Source organism: Thunnus albacares, chromosome 16 (assembly GCF_914725855.1).
Source record: "Thunnus albacares chromosome 16, fThuAlb1.1, whole genome shotgun sequence".
Lineage (NCBI taxonomy): Eukaryota > Metazoa > Chordata > Actinopteri > Scombriformes > Scombridae > Thunnus > Thunnus albacares.
Window position 1 is genome coordinate 11,764,040 of NC_058121.1, and position 24,104 is coordinate 11,788,143.

General features: G+C 40.4%; 2 protein-coding genes across 3 annotated transcripts in view; one reads left to right on the plus strand and one right to left on the minus strand.

The window, feature by feature from the left end:
- The window catches only part of sesn1 (sestrin 1), a 56,502-nt gene extending 38,419 nt beyond the window's left edge, over window positions 1–18,083 (minus strand). The window contains exons 1-2 of the mRNA XM_044329904.1: window positions 17,989–18,083; window positions 16,403–16,722 (exon numbers count right to left, since the gene is read on the minus strand). Coding sequence (XP_044185839.1) covers window positions 16,403–16,681 — 279 coding nt within the window. The 5' untranslated portion in view covers window positions 16,682–16,722; window positions 17,989–18,083. The remainder of the gene's footprint in view (window positions 1–16,402; window positions 16,723–17,988) is intronic.
- Window positions 18,084–20,166: 2,083 nt separating this feature from the next.
- cep57l1 (centrosomal protein 57, like 1) lies at window positions 20,167–23,952 on the plus strand. 2 transcript variants are annotated; one of them, XM_044329978.1, is made up of 11 exons: window positions 20,167–20,368; window positions 20,968–21,139; window positions 21,252–21,440; window positions 21,544–21,665; window positions 21,932–22,045; window positions 22,148–22,225; window positions 22,525–22,614; window positions 22,720–22,794; window positions 22,882–23,144; window positions 23,324–23,468; window positions 23,601–23,952. In XM_044329978.1, the coding sequence occupies exons 1-11, from the start codon at window positions 20,348–20,350 to the stop codon at window positions 23,808–23,810; spliced, it is 1,479 nt and encodes a 492-aa protein (XP_044185913.1). In that variant the 5' UTR covers window positions 20,167–20,347; the 3' UTR covers window positions 23,811–23,952. The 2 variants fall into 2 exon arrangements, with proteins under 2 accessions (XP_044185913.1, XP_044185914.1); XM_044329979.1 differs by lacking the exon at window positions 20,167–20,368 and adding an exon at window positions 20,655–20,806.
- The last annotated feature ends 152 nt before the right edge of the window (window positions 23,953–24,104 follow it).

Below are 24,104 nucleotides of genomic sequence, written 5' to 3' on the forward strand. Positions count from 1 at the left end.
AAATTTATGACCAAGGGTCCTTCCTTCCCCTCCTTCTTTCCTGACGTCAAGTGACAAGAAGTGAGCCAACGGGCCACTCAACGACTGAGACCATGTCGCTGATTGATATCCGGAGGGGAGCTCTTGCCTGAATAAGCTCATGTGGGTCACTGGGGGGGTGTGGATGGGGTGGGGTGGGGGTCTGTTCTTACACTAGATACGGACTCCTTCTCTCCATTTCTGAGATTAAGGTTTAATGTTGGAGAAAGCTGATATTAGTTCAGGGCTTAGAGATATTTACCAGGATGTTATCCCCAGCGGTAAAAGAGGGAGGGAGAGAAAATGAGCTGACTGTGTGACTCGAGGGGTTGTGTATATTTTGTGTTGGTCAGCTGCCAACCTTTACATGCCTGGTTTCCTAAGGGCCTCAGAGTGTTTACTGCAACATGACTAGATGCCTAGAAACCTACAGAGGAACAGACGAGGTGTGGCGACCTGCCAGCAAAGACTATTGAGGAACCAGATGGAAAAGTTGTTTTTGTCTCTCTCAACATCGATCTCCCTATGGCCTAGATACTTCTGTTCTCTCAAGAGTTTAGCCAAGCTTGGCCCCTGCTATTCTTGTACTTCTACACTCACTAAAAATCTGTCAAAACCTTTTAAAATATCCAGCGCTGGTCGTGTCTTTGCTGCATTTCCCTCTACTGGAGACTTGTTGTCCTACTAATGTGCAACACTTTTTTTTTTTGTCAGAAAAAATGTTTTTGATTCTTTTCTGCAGCTTGTTAAATCTTCTTTTTGCTACTTTAACTGTCTTCCTTTATTCCTTCTCCTCCTCCCTTTCTCCTTTTTGCGAGTACTTTTCGTTGGTGCTTTCTGATACCTCAATATACCCGTTCATTCACCCCTCTCCCTTCACCTAGCTTCATTCCATCTTCTCATTTTTTTCCCCTCCTGCTCATTAAACAAGGGCTTGCATTGTTTCCAAACATTTGCTCTTGTTTAGATCTCTGTCTAATGCGCTCTTTGGCCTTGGAGATTATACTTGGTATGTTCAATGAGAGTTCTTATTTTTAATCACCATCAGCAGAGACATACTGTAAGCTCATAGTAAGCCTAGACGCCCTGACTGAAATGCTGCCTGGTGAAGGCTTTGTGCACTCGTATGTATTATCTGATGTACTAGAACCTGCAAGACCACATATAGGAAATTCTATACATTTGTTTACTTGGCCTTCAGATACAGTTGGCCTTCAGATACAGTTGACTTCCATTGTGTCACAAACCCCCATAATTTCAAAAATGAAGCCTCAGAAAAGTAATTTTCCCTGTTGAGTTCACAGTCATTTTAAACATCCTGTAATTAGGATAATTTCTGCACAATTACAGTGAAGTTAAAATGTTCATATTTTTTCACTCTAAAGGACTCTTGAGTCTCTGAACCCCATTTTGAGAACCACTTCCGTAATGAAATTTACTTTTTCAGCAGGTGACAAAACATGTTATGAAAGCAATCGATAAAGTAAATATAAAGAACTGTACATCCAAAAGATATTTAATATTAACTTAGTGGCAGGTACAACCTGTAGCCCCACGACTCAAAGAGCCTGAAATATTTTTATGGTCCAATGAGAGGTTTCGTCTATGAATGAAAACGCACACTTACTTACATGTTCACTACACTAAAATAGAAAACAAACACAAACAAATTAAGACTGTTAGTTTAAGCTGATAGACTTCGTTACACAACCCTTAAGACTTTGGGAGTTATTCTATACTGTAAACAAATAGGTACAAATGACCTGTTCTAAATGGAAAATGACTCCTGGTTTGACTAATGCATACTGTACAAACCAACCAATGAACCTATCTAACATTATATATCACATTTAGTACATTTAAAAAAACTGAGACAGTCTTTACACTAGAGTACATTCAAATAAGCAGGAAAAAGATTACAGTTAAAGGAAACAGATTAATGAAATGCTGTAACACAGAATAAACAAAGAAAAAGCTAAAGCTAAAGTTCAAACACTATAATAACACAATGCATATAGCCTAATATTTATTAACATCCTTCAGACAAAGTGAAGGCCTGATGCAAAGCCAACATGGATCCACACAAACTAACGTGAGATCACACTTCAAAGTTTCTGTTTTTGGCTAAACTGGCAAAGAAGAGTCTGAGTGAAATATCTGAGAGCAAAGCAGCATCAGTCCAGCAAGATCGTCCAACTGATGGGGAAACAATCTGATTTTTGCAATGTTCTTCTGGTGCAATTTTAATGACAAAATCCATTAACAATTTATAAAAATGCAGTGAAACCAGCTGCTTTTCGCCAGTAACTAAAACTTTTCCCTTCTCATCTTGGTTCAACTGGAAGAAACTCGGAGTTCTCCATACACTCATGTTTGTGACTTTAAAAATCAAGGTGGCTAAAGCCAACATCTGGAATAATTTAATGGAGGGGATAACTTCAATTATTGGCAAAAACAACACAACACCAGCATTTTCCTACAGCAAGAGGGGCTCAGTTTACACAGGCCCGCCCGGCAAGTGTACAAGCTGCATGATGTGTTCATTGACCAGCCATCACCAGAATATCACCCACCTGATTCCTGCAAAACAAGTCAGTAAGGCATGACAAAAATCCTTACATGTACTACACTGATGATATTGTAAAAGTGTAAAGTTGTTGGGTAATGTGCTATCAGAACATTCCAGGAGTGCTTAGTGTAGGGGGAATGTGTGTGTGTGTGTGTGTGTGTGTGTGCATGCATGTGTGTGTGTGTGTGTGTGTGTCAGGGTGGCTGGCTGGCTGCACCCGGAGGTCAAATAAACCCATAAGGTGTGATGGATGACAACATGATGTAACGGTATCTCTTCGAGTTACTGTGTTGGGACATGTAGTACAAGTGTGCGAGGGTTAGGAGTGTAAACAACTCCGTGCAGTTGCTTTGCACCTTTTTTTGATCTGCAGTTTCTGTTCTTTATTCAGTCATGACTTTTAAAACCGTTGAACTGTTAACCAAAAAAAAAAAAAAAAAAAAAAGGGGGAACATCAGCATTTCCTCTTTCACACGTGAGTCCTCTGTAAAGTTAAGACACCACACACAAGCATATGAAATGACCAAAACAACACAGACAGCAGCCACACTGGTCTCACACACACACACACACACAAGTTTCACTTACCACGGACAGACAGACAAGCACAAACAGAGACGGGCACATATAGACGAGTGTGACAAATGCACTCAGGGTGTGAAAAACATGCCAACAGGCTGCATTTATCAGCCAATTATTGAACATCATCTATAAAACATTGGTGTATTTTTAGATCATTTGTTAACCAATCCTATTTGCATTTCTAACAGCACATCACTGTGTCCATCTACATCGACATGCAGTATGTGGCTTTAGCTTTAACTGTTCTAGCTGAGTGCAGCATGTCCACATCAGTAACAATTCTCTAGTTTCTAATGTTATTTAGTGTAAATATTTTCTCACAGCACCAAAAATCCTCTCCTAAAATATCATCACATTATACACGCATGTATTGTTGTCAGATATTTGATCACAATATATTAATATCTGATTTTGGTCAATATCATCTAGACGTACTCTGCAGTCAGTGGAGTCAGTATCACTTCCAATTATTCTGCATCCTCAAAGTGACCTCAGAGGCCTGTTTGGTGGATCAATATCATCACAAGTATTTTGACACACACAGTATATGGTTACGCTTACAAAATTAGAAACTTCGTGACAGCTGGTTGTCACTTACAGCCATAAATACCACTACACTGAGAAATATAGCAAATTTATAGTGAGCATAATTCAGTACATGCACCGGTGTTGTTGTTGTTGTAGTAGAAGTAGAAAAGCATGTATGTTACTACATCTTGTTCTACCTGTATTCTCACTTCACCCCCTAAATGTAGGACAATGCAGCTCAAGATGATCTTATGCCTCGTTGCTGAAATGTGCTATTTAATAAACTTGCCTTGCTTTGCCTTATTGACGACCTTCAACAAGATTTAGAGGGGGCTCATGTGGCAAATTGTGCAACAACAAGCTGCGGTTTTCTACATGTGTGAATTCATTGTTTGTGTGTGTTTGTGTTTACAAGCTTACTTGCCACAAATCACCCCTTGATGGATGAAAAAAGTATTTCAAATTGAATCGAACTGAAAACAAGGCAACCAAAGAGGTTTTTATGGCAAAGCAGTATAATATTCTTGACAAGCACAGTCTGTCACCAGACCTCAGTCCAAATGAGCATGCAGTGTGTTTCGATTTCTAAAGAACAGACTGAAGACATGAAGTCCACAAAACAAGCAAAAAAAGAAGACGGCTGCAGTAGATCATCACCAGCGAGAATACCAAATATTGTTATGTGTTCATGCCTGTGGGTCATAAGACTTCAGTCAGTCACTGTCTGCAAAGAATTTGGCACTGAAGTACATTAAATATGATATAGATATAGTATATATTAATTTACTTTCGATGTAAAGATACTGTACATACCCTCAAATTAAAGCTGGGAGTCAACACCTAAACTTCACAGTGATTTGTTTTAAATCCAATCAAAAATGTGTGATTGTCTTTACACATTCAGACTACACTGTATGCATATTTTTGAAACTATGTCTGTGTTACATGACACTAAATAATCTCCAGCATGAAAGTGCATGTACAGACAAATTGGTCAATGTGCGGGTGTGTGTTTTCCTACCCAAAGTAAACACTGTGAAGCAAACCTACTTGTGCAGTCTTTACAAACACTGCATGTCAATCACACATGCAGACACACACACACACTCTCTCCCTCTGTTACTCTACCACACACATACACTCACAAGAGCTGAGGTCAGAGGTGAACGACTGTGGGAACGCGGAGGTCCCGTAGCGTGAAACTGTCGCCGTCCTGACAAACTGGCCCGTAACATAAACAAGCACACATACATCAGCTTGGGACAATACCCACCGAAAAGAGAGCACAATACCCTCAACCACTCCACACTGGGCCTGAAACAATACTACACACTCTGAAACAACATCAGAGCCAGGCCTAAGCTAACATGGGCACTGGGCAAAGTTTGAAGCAACACCATTTGGTGACCAGCACAATGCTTGCAATGGGAAACGATCCATCAGGTGCTGACACAGCTGAGTTCAAGTCTCAAAGTGTGGGGTCTTTGCTAAAATGGATGGTGCACAGAGATGGACGAGCACTTATGAGCACTGCTGCAAGTTTCATGTTTTTTTTTCCTCATTGACCTACATCCCAATTACAGTCCTTAAACCTCAAAACTTTTTTATGGTTGTCTGCGGGTGCAACTAAGTCATTCGTTAGCTGTTTTTTTCATTAATCATTGACTCGTTAAGTCTACAAAAAAGTCTCATCACATTCCCAAAAGCCCATTTGATGTCTTCAAATTGTTTGTTTTGTCTGAACAAGTCCCAAATCCATAAAATATTACAGGATATAAATCAGAGAAGAGCAGCATTTCTTCACATTTGAACCAGAAAATATTTGGCATATTTGGCATCAAAATTGCTTACAATTTAGTTTCTGTTGATCTAGTGTTGTTTAGTAACATCTCCTGCTCAGGCCAAAAGCAGATATAATAACTCAAATCAATGAAAAAATTGCAGCTTTCACCTGGATTCAGCTTAGATTTAGTGGTTACACAATGTTTTCTGATCTAACCAGGAGAGAGTGACCCTAATATTTTGTTTGTGTATTCTGGCTGGTTAAGCCTGGTGTTGAGCCTGTGTGGTTTGTATCCTAATAGGGGCTACCTCAGACTGGGGCCTGGACCGCAGCCACCGGGCTATTCATGCTTTGTGACCTGATCCTCAGATGCCTTTAAATCCTGCAATGCTCACTGCTATAAATCTCTCAAGACATGTAAACACACACACACACTGAATCATATTCAAAGGCAGACAGATCAGCACACATATAAACAGACATAAACACATAGAAAAAGTCACACACACATAAACACACACACACACACGCAAACACATACTGAATGACAGCCCAGTGACCGGGGCAAAAGGAAAAAATTAAAATCATGCGCAGCATTGCATGCATTCAGCCCAGTGCATGGAAAATTCCCATCCAGCAAACTTGAGAGAGGAGCCAAAGCGGCAACAGACTGGTACAGAGCGCCCTCATGTGTCCATACTGGTAAACTGCAGCTGTTTCAGCTTCTCAATACTGTATGTGTGTGAATGATGAAACCACTCAATGGCCCATTCTGTTTCGTCAAGTAATAGGCAGAGCATTAAAGAATAAGAGGGTGGAGGATGAAAGGCACATATTGATTTTTTTTTTTTCAAATACTGCATCCACTGGACAATAACCTTCATCATTCATTTATGAATTCAATCAAATTAAACCTGGACAGATGGCATACAAGTCGATAGATGGAAGTGTCCTGGGCCAGGGGCTGAGTGTATGAGACAAGTGATATGGGGTGATATGCAGCCACTTCTATACTGTATCTGTGTGTGTGTGTCTGTGTGTGTGTGTCTGATAGAGACCTGATACTTTCAGGTGAAAAATTGTTGTTATGTATTTGTATCAAAATTGATCTTTTTTTGGAAAATATTCAATGTAAATAAAAATGTATTTAATTACTTTTTACCCATAAAAACATGCAGAGAAGAAGAGAGGACAGACTTTTTTAAAATCTCTAAGTAGTGCCAGTAGTCTTCCTCTACAGCTGCATTCAACCCAACAACCTCCACCAGTAAATGCGCCTGTAGCCTGACAGGCAAAACCCAGGACAATTAGCTTTTAAAAACATTCATGCTGCTCCTTAAACTTATTGCGGTGAGCTGTGACGAGCATATCAACATTTTTATCAATTTACAGCTTCTCTCAGCTAGATCATGGTGGTTGAACAGTAAGAAGACAATGTTAAGATGTTATGTACGTCGCTTTGGATAAAAGCGTCTGCCAAATGTAATGTAATGTAATGTTAAGAGAGACTTTACTAAGAAAATCAAACTAAAAGTGTAAACGTTTCAGTCCATCTCCAATGGAAATGACGTCCATGGAAATATACTGTACATGGCAGCTGGTTCCAAGGTTCATATTCAGGTTACATAATTGTCCAATTTCACAGGAGACATTTTGACTTGTCATAGTAGGAAAATCACAGGTGTTATTAATAACATTAACGACGGCTCCGCTCTACTCAAGTGTCCCGGTAAGTATGACAGTGAGCCGTCATGCAAAATACCAAGACCTGAAACCAAGGCAGCCAAATGGAATTCAGCCATCGTTCGTTTTATTATTTAAAACTGTGCTTTCCCCACTGTGACATGTCAGTGAAAAGAGGCCTGTTGCTACAGGTTGATGCAATGCTGTCACAGGATGACAGACTCAATAGGCCTTCTCACAGCAGACATTTTGACCTGTCGAAACAAGGAAAGCACAGGTGTGATTAATGACATTAATGATGGCCCCATTCCATTAGTGTCCCAGTAAACCATGTCAGTAAGCCAATGTGCATGCCAGAGCCCTAGAAATGGAGTTTGAGCAATCATTTATGTTATTAATTAAGTCTAAATGTCTGCTGTAAAAGGCTGAAAAACAGTTCAAGTCAACCCCGTAAGGATCGAACATGTTTAACTGCTTAACCAACATGATTTCTTTGATATTTAGACACTCACCCAGAATGACTGAGTGCTACAGTTTCAGCTTCAGTCTCTACTGGCAACATTAAAAACCAACATGAAGCCAAGTTGAACACATTCTTGTGAGGGATGTGCTACAAAAAGAAATAAATATAGCAGCTAACGAAGCAGCAGAGGGCGATACTTTATAAATAATTAGTGAAATGTAATTCCATATGGAAGTTATAAATATCACATTATGGCACTAAGAGAGAGAGAGAGAGAGGCTTGCTCAATAGCACCATGTGATGACCCTATCACTATTCTTACATCTCCTGATAGGAGCAACACAGCAAATTCTGCTCTGCCTGAGGTTGGAGCACACATGTCAAGCAGGAGAACGTGGGTATTATTATTTTCACAAACTGAACTGATAGGCTGGGCTTACAGCTCTTTTGTTCATGTGCCTTTTCTGTGCATGTTAGAAAAGAGTTTGTTATTCCCTTCCCACCTCCTGCTGCAGCACTTTGTTAGTGTTGTCCACCACCTCGCCTCCTCTCTTCACACACTACCCCCCCCTCCTCCTTCTTCCACAGTTTCGGGGTGTGTGGGTGAGACAAGCCGAGCCTCGCGATGTATGTATGCCTGATCAGACGAAGACAACTGCAAGCTGGGATTGCACCAAAATATTCTTAAGGAAAAGAATAACATGATAATCAATTCAATTAATCAAATATGAGGAAAACTGTCAGCAATCTAGGGGGTTCAGTCTGGTTTGGGGTCGTTAAAAGCTATTACACATGGGATTTGGTTCCGAACCAACAGAAATGATTCAGGTTTTGGGCCAAGCTGGGCTCAAGCTCTAGAGAGCTGGAAGATAGGGGTGCTAGTAGTTTTCCACTGGAGGTTGCTGACTGAATACAGTGAAAGACAGTGTTTGTTCCACCTCCTCCATCGTTTTCACCCAGTCCCCTCTCTCCTCCCACCGTTAAGACTACACAATCTATTCTATCACTGTTACTTTCCTCCATCTCTTGTTCACCACTTCTCATTCTTTGACCTTCAGTGCTCTGCCCACATGTTTTCTAACATTCTCTATTGCACTTTCTTCCCCACTCTTCTATCACCCTCCCTTTCTCCCTCTTGATTCCTGAATAGCACAGCTAGAAATAATCACAGACCAGCCAGCACCCCCCCCCAACCCCCCAACTAACGGTGCCAACCAACTCCCCCCCTCCTCAATCCCCCATCATTGCACCTCATGCCACTGGTACCATGACGACTGCTTACACTCTGCAAAAGCCCATACCCAACAGTAGCCCTTCGCTCCCTCTGTGTCAGGATAATACGGCCTTACATGTCTTAGTGAAAAAGCTGTTTCGATGAAGACTGATGATGCTTGCAGGGAACAAATGAAACAGACAGGATTCTTCTTTTCTTTCCGCTCAAAAAAAATGTTTCCAGGCTTTTTACATGCCTAATAATGGCAAAATAAGGAAAATTGTGTTTTTTTATCATTTATTCAGGCTTACAGCAGGATTGACAGTGACCTAGTTGCACACTTCCCACATGCCCCCTCCTCTCTAGTCTTCCCGAATCTGCAGCCGACAGCATACTGCACTGGCTGGATGGTGGGGGTCTGTCTGTGTTGTAGGATCAAAGTGTGAGCTTGTGTGTTAGTATGCTTTCCTACCATGTTAGAAATGGTTTTAAATATCCTGGCAAAACAGACGTTGGGATGGAAGATATTATAAAGATCTTTTTTTCTGTTCAATGATCTGGACACAAACTGATCTAAATACACAGATGCCATGCTATTCAGGAATTAAGATACACAGCAAGTTTGTGTTCCCTGTGTGTACATCAATACTTTATAAATGAAACCATTTTTATTGGAAGAATGTATTGTGTATACTGTATCATTTGTGGTTTTAAATCCTTATTGTACATAGAGAAAGCTGCTCACCTGCAGGTGGATTGAGCATTTTTGTTCACAGATATTTTTGGCACAAAGATAAAACTTGTGCAATTATATAAAGAAGACTGCCAAGAAGCTATTAATTTGGTGATACAGTGAATTTCCAGAGCTTTGAAAAGCACCAGCAAAGAAACTACAGTGCATCAAAAGAGACCTACACCATTGTTCAGCTATCATTGCTGTTATCAGCTTCACCAAAGCCAAAAACAACATTACAAAGGCTTCTAGGAGTGAAGCAAAGCCTTAAGCAGCCACGATGTGAATGCAACATAAAGCTTTGTGTACATCTGAACATCCCACAGACTAAGGCACAACTGCCAGAGCACACATCCACCCCAGACCCTATCAACACTGTCCCATCACTCTGCCCAGCTGGCTGGCAGCTGTAAATCCACAGCTTTATTTCTCTATCACGTCCTCCATATCCACGGAGCATTTCACTGTACAGTTACTGTGCCAAAGGTCACTGCCTGCTGCCACTACTGCTGCTCTCTCTCCCCCCTCACTATGCAATTTGTCTGACCTGGTTCGAACATTCACTAGCAGCGATCTCCCATAATCCAGCAGATCTGTCCAGACCACAAGGCTTTCTCTCCATGGGTCTTCACACTATTTACACAGTAAAGCAGAGGCAGCCCAGAGAGGACTCACTGAGACACTGAAAGGTACGAATACACACAAATGCAACAAATTCCTGCACAAAAGCGTATAAAGAAAAGATCAGGAGAGAACTTCCTGCCACTGTGACGGAGCAAGCAAAAATGTTTACAATTCTCTAAATTAATGTCACGGTCTACTAGCGGACTTTGACTCAGCCTTCTCAGAAAAGCAATATTGCATCTGTCAACACTCCTGTCAAGGTTGACAAGTCAAGTTTGTTTTTACAGCCTTAGCACAAGCAAGTCATGAGACAAGCTTGTACAGAAAACAAGTCTTCAGAGGTCAAATGAATCACAAATTATGCAATAAAATCCTAAATGAATTGAATCAAAGCACGAGCTACCAGGCAACACCAACCTTAGACCCTCAGAGAAGCTGAATACAAATGGAAGAAACCTTTGAGACCAACACAAAGGAGGACTCCTCATGAAGACTGATTGCGTGCAAGGATTGCAAATACTGCAAAAACCAGTGTTTTATGACTGTGCGTCAATGCTGAAATAATATGTATGGTCGGACGATTATGGATTCAAAGGCAGTGCACACCCTCTAAAACCTGTATGGCAGAGACCTTATGTAACTTATCAGTTAATTCTGAGAAAGCAATGTGACCAATATCTGAAATTATCTGGGGGTGGACCGGAGAAACTCCCAAGCTTTCCATGTGTAGATAGAAATGTGTTCTGGCTTATTCTAGGAGGTTGGACTCAGGAAGCCATTTCACTTAATTAATCACACATAGGTGTTTATTACAGGGGCTGCTGAGTCATCCTAAATGGCCACAATTAGCTAAATAAGTATGTGTAAAAAATGAAGAGTGTCATAAGCTTGAAACATGCACGAGCTTTGCCTTCCTCAGACACAAGTAGGCTAAAGTCAACTATAGGACTGTCGCTTTACCCACAAATTTAATGGTTTATACAACAATTAAAAAACAATAATCTCTGATTTTCCGCAGTGAAAGAAGCACAATCTAGGTCAAAAATACTCTGTGTCTAAAACAACATGGCTTCTTATTTTGAACAATACCAGAAAAAATGAAATTGTCATTAGTTATAATGTATGAAAATTAAGACTAATGGAAAATAACATTGACGTAGATAACAACACCTGAAAATAAAACTTCAATCGGCTACAGTTTTTGTTTTGTTGAATCACAACCTGGAGAAACTGGTTAAGAATCTTCTTTACAACACAGCAAAATGAATATTTTTTGATCCTGATGCACTAAAGAGTCTGGAGGATCCTGGAAATTAATTCAAAAGTGCAGTAAAAGTTGTTGAACAACCTTCTAGGTTTTTGAAATATTGCCAAGGGTTTATCTCTCAGAAACACAAATGCTTAGCTTCATGACTTGAATGTAATTTTAATAAATGAGAGGCACAAACTGGGACCATGTGTTTCTGTACAATGCTGAATTGTGTATTGTGTAGGACATTAGAGAAAGAAGCACTTGACTGTGCAAAAAGCTTCAATACTACTAAGGTAAGATGCTGAATTCCTATGATGGCGACAACTACATTTTCTTCTCCAATTTTCTAATGAGAGTGGGCTTTAGAAGCTAAAAGAGTAGGCTTGAAACATCCACAGCCGTTTGAGAGTAGCTCTTAATTCAAGTTAGGGTAAAGGGCTAACACAATGGCGTAATTACATAACACAAAGAAACCCCTCTCTGTCTCTGTCCAGCAGCCCAAGACTGGGCTCCTTTCATCCAGCGAGGGAACATGGTGACCAGAGAGAGAGCCGGCCGATGTAGTCTGCCCACCCCCTTCATAGACTCAGAACAAACACTTACTATTGTCTCTCATTATTTGTGTGCATGTGCATATGTGTGTTTGAATATAGTGCGTCTGTGCCCACTGCTACTCCTGTGTTCCTATATGCGTTCGATCAATAAAGCTCAGCGAGGTCACTCGCCTTCATAAGCCCCAGGATGACCCTCTGACAGCGCCTGCGTATGTTGACCATACTCGCAGAACTGCATGGGTAAGCGGTTTTGGCCCTCGTGTGTTCACCCCACCAGACCCTCAACAAGGGTCAGCTTATGGGAACCTGACCCTCCCTAAGCACACAGAACCCTATTTTCAGCCGCGACCCCGTAACCCTTGACCCCTGTCCTTCACCAACATCGGGGCAACATAACACAGCAAACATCGTTGGAGCCCAAAAGCCCATTCCTTCAACTGTGATCACAGCTTGTCCTCCATATTCACAGGGTGCCTTGAAAAACAAACAACGACTCAGATTACATAAAAAAGGAAAGTGAGGCAACTGTGAGGACTGAAGAGGGGTCTGTCACCTTGGATGAGAGATGGTACTGAATATCTATTGTATCACATGGATTTTATTGATTCTATGAGCAAAAAAATATGCCTTCATCCATGGGTAGGGCATAAAAATCTAATTCCAGGTGATTTGGGGAAAAACTCTTATTTGTCTTCTTGCTGAGTTATATGAGATCAATACCAATCTCATGTCTGTACCATAAATATAAGTCTACCACCAGTAGATGGTTAGCTTAGCTTAGCACAAAGAGCGCAAGCAGGGGCAAACAGCTAGCTAGCTAACCACATTTTGTCATTTTTACACTTTCAGGGGTGCAAACTTGTCACCTTTTGGCGAAATACAAGTCATCTGAGAGAAGGCATTCATGTCTGCTCTGTCAGCTAAACTCCGCTGCTGCTGGATACACCGTCTCGTGCCGCAAAGTTGAAATAACTTTTAGCTGCTTCAGGCAGCGAGCTACACTTCCAGGTAGCGTGGAACACACTTACCTTGCTAAGGTAGCTAGCTAAGTTAGCTATGGCGCTTCTCCATTGACCAGCATGGCACAGTACAGGACAGCAAGCATTTGTATATGACCTGTGCCGTGTGGCCTGTAACGCTCCGTTACACAACAGACAGGAAGGTACTGAAGGACTAAAGTGTCAAAAGAGCTTTGAATAATTCTTTAAATATTCTTTAAATAATTCACAGAAGTCATTCAATAATTCACAGAAGTAACATGCTCGTAAATATGTCTGTTAAAAGATATGATCAATGTTGGTTAACATTTGTAATTCCACTAGATCAGCTCTTAGTTGAAAATACAACAACCAGTGCCGAGCAAAGCACGAAGATTGCAGTGAAGGAGGACAGGCAAGCCAAAGTAAGGCACATAGCTGCTCAGAAGAGGAAGAAAGCATTGGAAGTACTGGAACAGGCAAAGAAGGCAAAAAAGCAGTAATGTGATTTGGTGGGGTGGACTGCAGTGGGTGGATGGGAGGGTATTGGGGTGAGTGGTTGGGGGGAATTTTTGTTATTATTAGCACTGCTTCATATAGTAGGTCTGAATATAACTGACGGGCTTTTATGTGTCACTTGAACAGAGCTCATATAGAAAAATGTAGCATGCATCATGGGAAGGGGCCTGGGTGCTGCACATTGATAATTTTCTTTGTATTCAGGCAAAAAAATGTTGTCACCTTTTTGGGCCATCGCCAGTTTGCACCCCTGACTTTGTTCTTATGAATTTAACAAACGATATATAACATAGTGAGCTGCAGATTTTGTTATCTTTGAACAAAGAAAGGCAAGTCATTTCCCCTGTTTCCAGTCTTTGTGCCAAACTTAGCTAACCAGCTGCTAGCTGTAGCTTCATATTTAACTGACATATATGAGAACAAGTAAGCATATTTCCCAATATGTCTAAATATTGCTTGGGTGTAAGTGTGCCAATGCGCATTGGCATATTTTTTAATGTACTAGCACATATTATTAAAGGCTTTTTATTCTTAACCATCTACTTCAATGCCTGGAATTTGATTTTTTCATACAAGAGCACATTTCTTCTGTTAGAAATTATTACTGGATCTGCTTTCTCAGGCTAAATTTTTGTGAGCTACAGAGGTATTAGGGGACATTATTCAAGCCAAGCAGGAGGCCTTCCTCTTATGGAGGAGGGGGGTTGCCATGAGGAAAGGACTGTCTGTGCTTTCAAAGATTTTGTCTTTAATCAGCGGATCTGCTGGAATTAGAGGTCTGTCTGAGCCCAAGCACCCCTCCCTTTACCCCCTTCCATCCCTGACATGAGAAAGGTGTGTGTGTGTGTGTGTGTTGGTCAGGGGGGTCTTCCACCGTGGGACCAGAACGACATGAGCTGCCGCACTGGGCTCATAAATGCACTCTTTGGCAAGCCCTTGGCAAATGCAGCTTAGCATAATTCAAAAATACCAGACGGTGTGTACTGTGGAGCACCACTAAACCCGCAAAGCAGCTTTCTCTCTCTCTCATCTCTCTCTGCCCCTATCCTCCATCTTCCAAAAACACTTCTGCATAAACAGGAATTAATGCCACTGCCAAACAGTTTATTTCCGAAGAATAACAACATGTCAGGCCATCAAAAGTTGTCAGGCTTAGTTTTTGTGTGTTATTAGAGGACTCATTAAGTAGAACAGGCCACAGCTAACACCACACTAAAGCCAAGATAAATCCAATATTTTTGTTCTCCACAAGTAAATAATCTCAATTTTAACAGACATAATACAATAAATCCAAAATGCTTTAGCGCCAACATTAACCATCATAAAATATTATTTGTATTTCAAGCCTTGTACACCTCTTAGGGATTCTATCAGTGTTAGTAGGGACGAGAAAAGAAGGCTAGTTCAGAAGATACGATAAAAATAAAATACAGGTACATGCAGTGACCTGAATCCATATTATACCCAACCACATTTGCAATAACAAGAAAAATCTCATAGCATACTGATAGTGCTAGCATTGAGTTTAGCTGATATAAGCATATAATGTTTATATTGGCAGCCATTTTTTTCCCCTTCAGCCAGCCTGTAATATTATATCCCTGCATTCATTAATAACTGAACTTCAGACTGTCACACCTGTCACACTACAAATCAAACATATCAACAGCACTGTGCAAAAAAAAAAAAAAACATGTAATCATCAAATGAGCTGATAGACCATACCTAATATGTTAAAAAAAATTACACATACACTAAATTATGTAAGAAATGCAGGGCATCATATTGGCGTGATGTTGATGATGGCGAGTGCTACTGAGTATTTTCAGTAAACATGTCTTAGCTCTGTGTGAAAATGCGGCGTCAATGATGGTTTTATTGGTGGACCTGTGTGTGGTTGTGACAAAAACATTTAATGAAATCATAAAATGCATTTCAGAGCCGATGAAACTGGTCATTCTTTGTTTTATTTTCCAAGAAACAATCAAGCAAATTGTTGCATAATTGTTCAATTTCATGTATTATAATGATGGCAATCTATATACTGTTATAATATCACATGTGTTCAGTCCTTTAGCAACTTATGATGGACAGCACCAGTTTATGTCCATGATGTGGACATAAACAAATGTGGGGACATCAGGGCCAATTTAAACAGCCTACCATAGTGTTGCTTGTAACCACGGTGATCGAGGAATTTAAGGTTATTCTACTGTTGTACTCGATGTAAGACTCTCTGGATCATCTAAATTGCTGCCACCATCTAAATAAAACGTAAGAAATTAAAAACTTGTTTTGTATCTTCAGCTTTTTAAAACCCTTAGTCATGTGAACATTTTATGATCTTGAGTTAAATGAGCTTATTTCTTGAATAACAGTAATTACTACAGGTATTTTTGATTAAATTGCACATTTTTCAGCCCAAGTGTGCTTAATGAACTCTAGATAACAATAGTCTTACTTTCTTTTCACTCACCTAATTAAGCCAAAGTGTGATGACAATCAAATTAATCAAGTCTCTAGGCTTAAAGATGAAATGGTATTTGTTCTGTATACTTGTAATATATACTGTTTACTAATTCTTGATGTGCTTGTCTTTGTGCGTGCATGTGGTTGAAGGGTTGGATTGGTAAATCCTTGGCTCTTGTAGTGTTTAAGTGTTAATGAGTTCATGGTGTCTCACCGTGTCATTGACCGTAATTCACTTGACAAAACATGCATTGGTCTTAGCACAGGGTTCTGACTCAAGCACAATGTTTACAATGGTTATAAAGAGGTGAAGAGAGGCAGATGGCAGCAGAACAATACCATAAGCCCTAGTATGAGAGGACGTATGACTGCCTGGTGCTGGTTTAGTACAAAAAGGCTCACCATGGTCTCATATAAACTGTATGAATCTCCTACCTGGACAGCCTTTAAAAGCCGAATGCATCGCTCCTTGACATCTTCGAAAGGACACCGTCTGGAGAGCATGAGAAGGTGAGCCAGGATGTCATTCAGGTCACTGTTAGGCAGGCTTCCCAGTGCTGGAGGCAAGGGGGGCGATGCTGGTATGGGCCCGATAGCCTCAACTTTCTTCATGACCTCCTGGCCGATGTGTTCCATGGCTGCAGATCTGGAGCTGGCATCTCGGCTGCCCAGCCCGTCCCATCTCCCCAGAGACTCCTGGTCCTGCACTTCCATCTTTTGACGTAGGACTAATGCTTGTGCTGTCTTACAACAGGCTGCACAACAAATGATACATGAAACAGTCCAAGTTTACATCACAGCATCGCAGTGTGTTCAAACAACATTTGCTAGATGTTTTGAATATCATGCGTATGGGGAGCGGTCAAACATAGCATGGCAGAATTAGAGTCTGACTGATAATTCAGCCAGCCGATATTTCTGGCCAATATTAGCTTATCACACCTCACATATACATATATTGGTATCAGCACATACTGGATGTCTGCTGATAAGCAACAAGTACAAAAATGCATTTGCTGTAATTTAGAAACACTGCTGCTATTACATAGTTTTTGCACCAGGGAGCATATAAGTTTATTTTTCAACTGTAAAATGTCATGCTCAGTACTACATAGGTGTGAGCAATATGGATAAAACCTCTATCTATATATGCATTTTTTATATTGCAATATATAGTGATAAAGTAAATTTTCTTGAAAATCAAATAACATTCCGTTTATAGACTTAAAAAAAAAACAGCAAATCAAGTACCAATCAAATGAAGGTACTTCATTACAAAGCTGCAAAAAATCATACTGATATCACACTAATATTAAAAGGTATCAATGCCACGGTATCAATATGAATGGTATGGAAAAAATCCCAGGCAGCTGACAAATTTATATTGTCACATGTTATATGTCATCATAACACCTGACCTCACTCTGGTCACAATTTCTTAATAAGCAAAGTTAAAGAATTTATCAAACATGAAAATGTTAGAAGTTTATGTAAAAAAAAAATCGGCAATACATCATTATCAGATTGTTACAACAAATCTGTTAGGATTTCTGTATCGGCTTCAAAAATCCAGTACCGGTTAGGTTGTAGCAGGAACACAGAGATTTAAAAAAAACAGACAATGTTGAAAATTGTTTACCAGAAATGTATCAGTTGCACCACAGTGACACTTGGTCTATTACCTTCTTCCAAGAAAAACAGCCTGGTTTTATAAATATCCTGCACTTTAACTAGTATACTGTCCTCCATAAGCAGGCAGTTAAAGTGTTATTGCCAACTATCGATTGTGCAAACGATAATAAGCTTTTGAAATGACTATCATGATTAAAAAATGTACAAATACGCAGCTTGTCAGTTAACGTTAGTGAGCTCCATTCAATCTCTCTCTGCCTGGTCTTTCAAGCTGTCCGTTAACAAAGACACCGGTAAAGTACCGCAGAACCGCGGTGAAAAACAACATTCCCACACACAAAGCTTTCAACGTGTGCCAAAAGTAAAAAGTGTCATACTCAAATACTCACTTTATTGACATTCTTTGGCGCAGTTCCTCTGATACGGGACGCCTTGCTTACAGCACTGACCAGTTACCAGGGTACAAACGGCAGGAGGCAACAACTCGGGAGTTAGCGTTTGATTGGCACAACGGGCCGGCCAATGAGCGACGTCCATTGGAATTCTAGGGGCGGTACTATGAGGACTCTGACAAATGATTGGTTGGTGGGGAGTTGCCATGCTCCCGGGGGAGGGTTTATGGGAGTTGGATTCTCTAAATCTCTTAACATTCACTGTGCCTGGCGGGGTCTAGCGCTTCAGAAATACATCTCCCATAATACATTGCGTCGGTGGCTGGCCCCCCTTCTCTTGTTTATCAGAAATAACAGAGACAGAAAAACAGACAGAGAGAGAGAGGGAGATGTTGTACATTTCCACTCGAATAGTGTTGTATTTAACCCCCTTTTGTATTCAAGTGAACTGTCAAACTACTTACCAAAATGATCAATTAAACAATACGTTAATATATGAATGTCAACATGTGAAATTGACTGATAGAAGTTGAAATGCGATTCTGTTGAGCCATGTAATGCAAGTATGTTTTCAGGACAGGTGTGTTTGTTGTAAATGAGAAAGTAGAGAAAAGAAATCTACAAAAGATGCAAAAATCTGCAAAAAGAAACACAAGTGTTTTGCAAATAGCAAAACAAGTCTCGCAGGTAACTTCTCTCAGTGCAACACACCTGACATACTGCAGATATGTAGCAGGCTGTATTTGCATACAGCTGTGCAAATGTACACCGAGTCATTGATTAATAGACTGGCTATGACACGTTACTAACCTTCAATAGCCTTAGTGAAGAAAATTTGGTTTAGCAATGGTTTTAGGGGATAGCGCCCATGCCTCAAAGAGATGCATTTCAATTGCACATTTTGCAGACCGTAAGATGACTATTTTCCTAATGCAAAGTAGGCCCTGGTCCAATCGGGCGACCTGTTGGGATCCTGTAAAGCCAAAGCTGCTACTGAAGACATTGTGGTCATGTTAATATTTTCGGGTGATATGGTGGGTTTTACAAACAATTATTATGCGTAACTTTTAAAACTGGTAAAAAAAAATCAGGGTTGGAACGCCTTTTTTCCCCTATACTGCTGTTTCTCTGCTGAACTGTAATAAACCCTAACAAACTGAAGCATTTATTCACCACAATGCCGCTTTATTTAACATACTGCATCACTGCACAAGTGTATATCTGTATATCTACATCTTGTATATCCTGTAAGCTGCTCAGAGTCATTTATATCATACACATCAGCACTTTATGCCTAAATTGCACTCTGGTTAGATGCCAACTGCATCACATGGTTAAGTACTTATACTTGTTCAATGACAATATATTTGAATCTACCCTAAATAGTTTTCCATATTACCTATTTGTGGTTAAAGGAAAATGTTCATATTGCCAGATTTGATTAGTAAAACCAAAGTTTCACATACACTCCATACATCAATGTTTGTAACATTTACATATAAAAATAAGACCCTTTTAAGAAATATTAATTATTAAATAATATAAATAAAATCCTACAGGTTAGACATTGCTGTAACAAAATCAGGCAAAAAAAAAATACTTCTTATCTATAAAGCTGCAGGCAGGACTTGTGACCTCTGTATCTCTAAAATGCGGGCTACAGCCCTACTGTACATTACTGCCAATCGTTTTGCAAGGTTTTAGATTTCTATTTGGTTTTAGCTTTTCTTAAAGGGTAAAGGTGGATATTATAAACAATGAGTCACAGCACTTCAGCACTTTATTTAAAGTAGATCATTTTTATAAACATCCATTTGACAGGTAGGCAACTTGCCAACATGAGTTTGCATGAAATGCCTGTAAAGATGTAGTCTGGGCACGATTAACTCTCAACATTTGATTTTATCTTATTAAAATATTTCCTCTTAGTGTGTGGTATACTGTAAGTGTTGAGCTGATATTGTTTATAGGGGAAACCACAATACAACCATTCTGGCAAGTTTCACCCTCTCTGTATTATATAATATGATGGAAAAAAATGTGCCTGATGGTGTTTCCGTAACAAAACCTTTATCAGATGTTGCAATCTCTGTCTCTCTTCACATTATGTTAGAAAATATGTAACAGTTTAGCTTGTGATGGTGAAGGAGGAGCGCAGGCGGAACTACAGCGAGGAAAGCGGCAAAGAGGAGGGAAATTTAAAAAGTCCGGACTGCCTGGTTTGGTGGCTGACAGCAGGACAACTGAGTCGCTGGAAGAAGTCAGTTAGCCGCATTACAATCATTTACAACCAACATAAGCAGCCCGAGAACATTGGATATAAGCTTATGATTATTTTCGAAACGACTATCACAGAATGGAGACTTACAGCGATCAGGTAACCATCGCGTCAGCCGTTAGCTCCCAGTGTGGCTAACACGTTAGCTTTGGCATTGTTGTTAAGCGTTACTTTCGCTAAGTGGTCGACAGCTGTTACATTTGTCTAAAGGACGGCGTCAGATAGAGATAGTTAGCACTGCCTTTTAACGAAATATCGTAACGTTAATTGTGAATAAATCGGGTTGTTTTTGTTTACGTAACATTAGCAATGTTGGAATTCTTGAAGTTTTTAAGAGTTTAACGGTGCGCTTGTTTTGAAAACAACCTCCTGGTTGCTGGTGCACAGTGTTGTGCTTAGATTATTAGTTAATCTAGTGTGTTTAGATTAATTATTTAACAGCAGTAAATTTGATAATCGGTCAGTCGTTTCATTCATTAAATCCAGGAAAACACTGAACTTATCTGACTCGTGCTCCACAAATGTAAGGATTTACGTGTAAGTTAGTCGAACAGAACAAAATATTTGAATACATTTTTGGTTGTGGGGACATTTGATGAGCATTTTTCTCTATTTTCTGAAAATGTATAGACTAAACAATTAATCGATAACCTCTTACATCCTGTAAAGTGACCTCCTCTCTTCCTTCTTGTCTGTAGATTTTAGACTCACCCTCCAAAAACAGTTACATTGGAAGCTATTACCAGCCTCCAGACAGGATACTACCAACACCAAGAGAGCTGGAGCTCCCTGCACGCTCATCCATCAGCATGGACTCACAGATAAACAGCCCTCAGGCCTCACAGCCCAAACCTAATATTGACACTAAAGGTATGGCTCAATGCTTATATCATGGGGCTCGTCTCCTACAAGGTTTTGGTTGTGGCCACCTGCTGTTACAATCAAAGGTAAGCTTTTCTCTTCTTGTTGAACTCCTCTTCAGCTGTTGTGGATGCACTAAAGACCCTCCAGGAGAAAATCAGGCGGTTGGAGCTGGAAAGGAAGGAAGCGGAAAAGACCTACCGGCATTACTCCCAGGATGCCCAGAAGGATCAGCCGATCACAACAGCATACACCACGCACAGCCAACCAGCAATCAGCCTGCATGAAACTGATAACTCTAACAGGAAAGGTAAGTGATGGCCAGTGGGCACCTTTTAGACATTTAGGATGAAAATGCAAATTATTTTCTGTACATGTTTTTAATAGTTGTGTGTTTGTGTTTATGATTACAGAGCTGGACTCAAAGCTTCAGTCAGCGGAGGCTCGCTGTAAGGTTCTTGAGAAGCAGCTGGACTACATGAGGAAGATGGTTGAAAATGCCAAAAAGGAGAAGAATGCTGTGATGGAGAATCAGGTACAACTACAAAACAAAAAATGTATATAAAAATCTTTATTTAAAAGTAGATCCTAACAATAAGCCTGATATTAACCGTATTCAAGATTGTTTATGTTTGCCAAATAGTCTGGAAATAATGTTTATACTTTTTATATAAAATTGAATTCACTCATTATTTACTTATATTATTTTTACACATAACCCTTTAATTTCCTGGCACTCCTGTTATTAAGTAGTATAAGTCAACAGCCACATAATCTGTCTTCCCTTTAACTCCCCACCAGGCTTCACTGCAGAAACAGCAGCCAAGCAGTTCAGACGACCAAATTCAGCGGGAGAAGCTGGAGAAACTTGAATCGGAGTGTTTCAGATTGAGTAGAACCCAAACTCTGGCAGAGGTACGTCTCAGTTTTCCAGTTCATTAGTATATTCGACTAATCATCACAAGCTGAGAAATATATTCATGATATCAATACAAGAGTGCTGTGATAATCTTTCAGATGAAGCTTGCCATTCTGGAACAGAAACTACTGAAAGAAGAGCATGAGCGCAAACTTGTACAGGAGAAGGCAGATGAGGTCCGTCCAAGTCAACACACACACACACACACACACACACACACACACACACACAGACACTCTTTTTGGGTCAAGACTCAACTTTTTCCCTTTGTTTGCTAATTCTGCATACCACAACATGTACGTATTTAGCAGAAAACATAGCCAAATTTGAATCTTCTTATGTTGTTATATTACTTCAACCTCCTGTAGAAGGTGCTTTATGCTGTGTAATAATGTCAAAATAATATTTAAAAGGATAAAAAAATAAATAATGTTTCTTTGAAACTTTAATTATGCTGTTATTGGCACATCCACAGCTGCGGAGGGAGCTGGACGTCAACCTTCGATTGTCTTCACCAACTACTGAGGAGATTAAGCCAAAGAAGAAAACAAATAAGACCACCAGGGTACTTTTCTAACAGCTTACAGCTACTTGATTACCTGTATTTACTTGATGAGAGAAATGTTTGTTTGGATAATACAGTGGTGATAACAGCTGTCTTCTACCTCAGAAAACATCCAGACAGAATGAGCTGGCATCGCCAAGCGGCCTAAGGCACAAAAAAATGCCCTTTGTTGCAGGAACAGTAAGTCAGTTCTGATGCTCTTAAAAACCATGTAATATTATCTGTTTGATTCCCTCTGATTGATTTTGATTCCCTCTACCTTCACAGTCGACAAGCCCAAGCCATTCAGTCCACGCCAACGTACAAAGTATCCTTCACATGATGAAGCACCATCAGCCTCAGCTGTGTGAACGAGTAAGCGCTATGCACAGGTCTGGCTGTGGAGCCAAGAAGAGTCTCCAAAAGGCCTTTTCTCCAACTTCCACCACTTCTCACAAGCTTGAAAGGAAGCCAGAACAAGCAGACCAATCACTGAGCTCGCTGTCTGACCTGCTCCTGGCTCTGCAGGACGAGCTAGGGCAGATGAGCTTGTGAGTAAACAACTCTGTGGCAGCTCTTTCATGATACTGATACAATATGTTGACATAATGGAGGGATGGGATTTCTCATTTTCTTTTTAGGATTTGATTTGTTTTTAATGCATAACTATGATTAATTTCTAAAGATTGGTTATTTTATGTGTAGTAACCTGTGTTTCTGTGTGTGTCAGTGAGCATCAGGAGTTGGTGCGTCAGGTAGATGCAGCCCAACATCGGGAGCAGAGGCAGGACCTGCAGAGAGAACTGGAAAGGTTGGTTGCCAGAATGGAGGAGAAAGGAGCTCAGATCACGAAACTCCGCAAACACCAGCAGTCGGTATGTGAACCAGCACTCAGTACAACCCAGAGGCTCAGAAACATGAGTGTGTCCAGTGCTTGTTTTGAAGTGTCGGCTGATGACCATCCTTAGTTGCGTGTCTGATGTTTTCTGTCTTCTGCTCTTCTACAGGTCCATAAATGGACCCACAGCAGTGAGCAGCAGCCCTGTGCCAATGAAGTCAAGAAGCTGAGTGGGATCAGACCGCCCAATCCCTCGCCTGTTAAGACTAAGCAGAAGGGAAAGAAAGCTGCGGCCACTCACAAAAATCTGCAGATTCTCAGAGAGACCCAGAAGTTCCGCAAAAGCCTAAAACAGGACGACGTCTCCTGGGAAACATGAGTTTCTCTGAAAGATGCCTTTGATACTACAGCTGATTGGACCACAAGACTCCCCTCGGTATCTTGCAGCATGTTTTCTCCTCTTTCCAAAAAGTTCTGCAGGCCATTTTAGCCAACATAACAAATAAAAAGAGGGAATAAAGTGTTTTTGTGTTTTACTTTGGCCTTAATAATGTGTTAATCATAAAACCTGTTAAGCAATAGGTGATTGATTTAAAAGAAATCTTGCACATACAGGGTCCTTCATAAGTAGAGGGTATTGCTTATGAACCATGACTGTACCCTGCCTAAAGAA

Excerpts from the sequence above, each read along its gene's own strand:
- cep57l1 (XM_044329978.1), top strand. The coding sequence starts at position 20,348 with ATGGAGACTTACAGCGATCAG. Across the intron at positions 21,441-21,543 it reads TGATAACTCTAACAGGAAAG|AGCTGGACTCAAAGCTTCAG; the intron begins GTAAGTGATGGC and ends TTATGATTACAG. Across the intron at positions 22,615-22,719 it reads AAACAAATAAGACCACCAGG|AAAACATCCAGACAGAATGA; the intron begins GTACTTTTCTAA and ends CTTCTACCTCAG.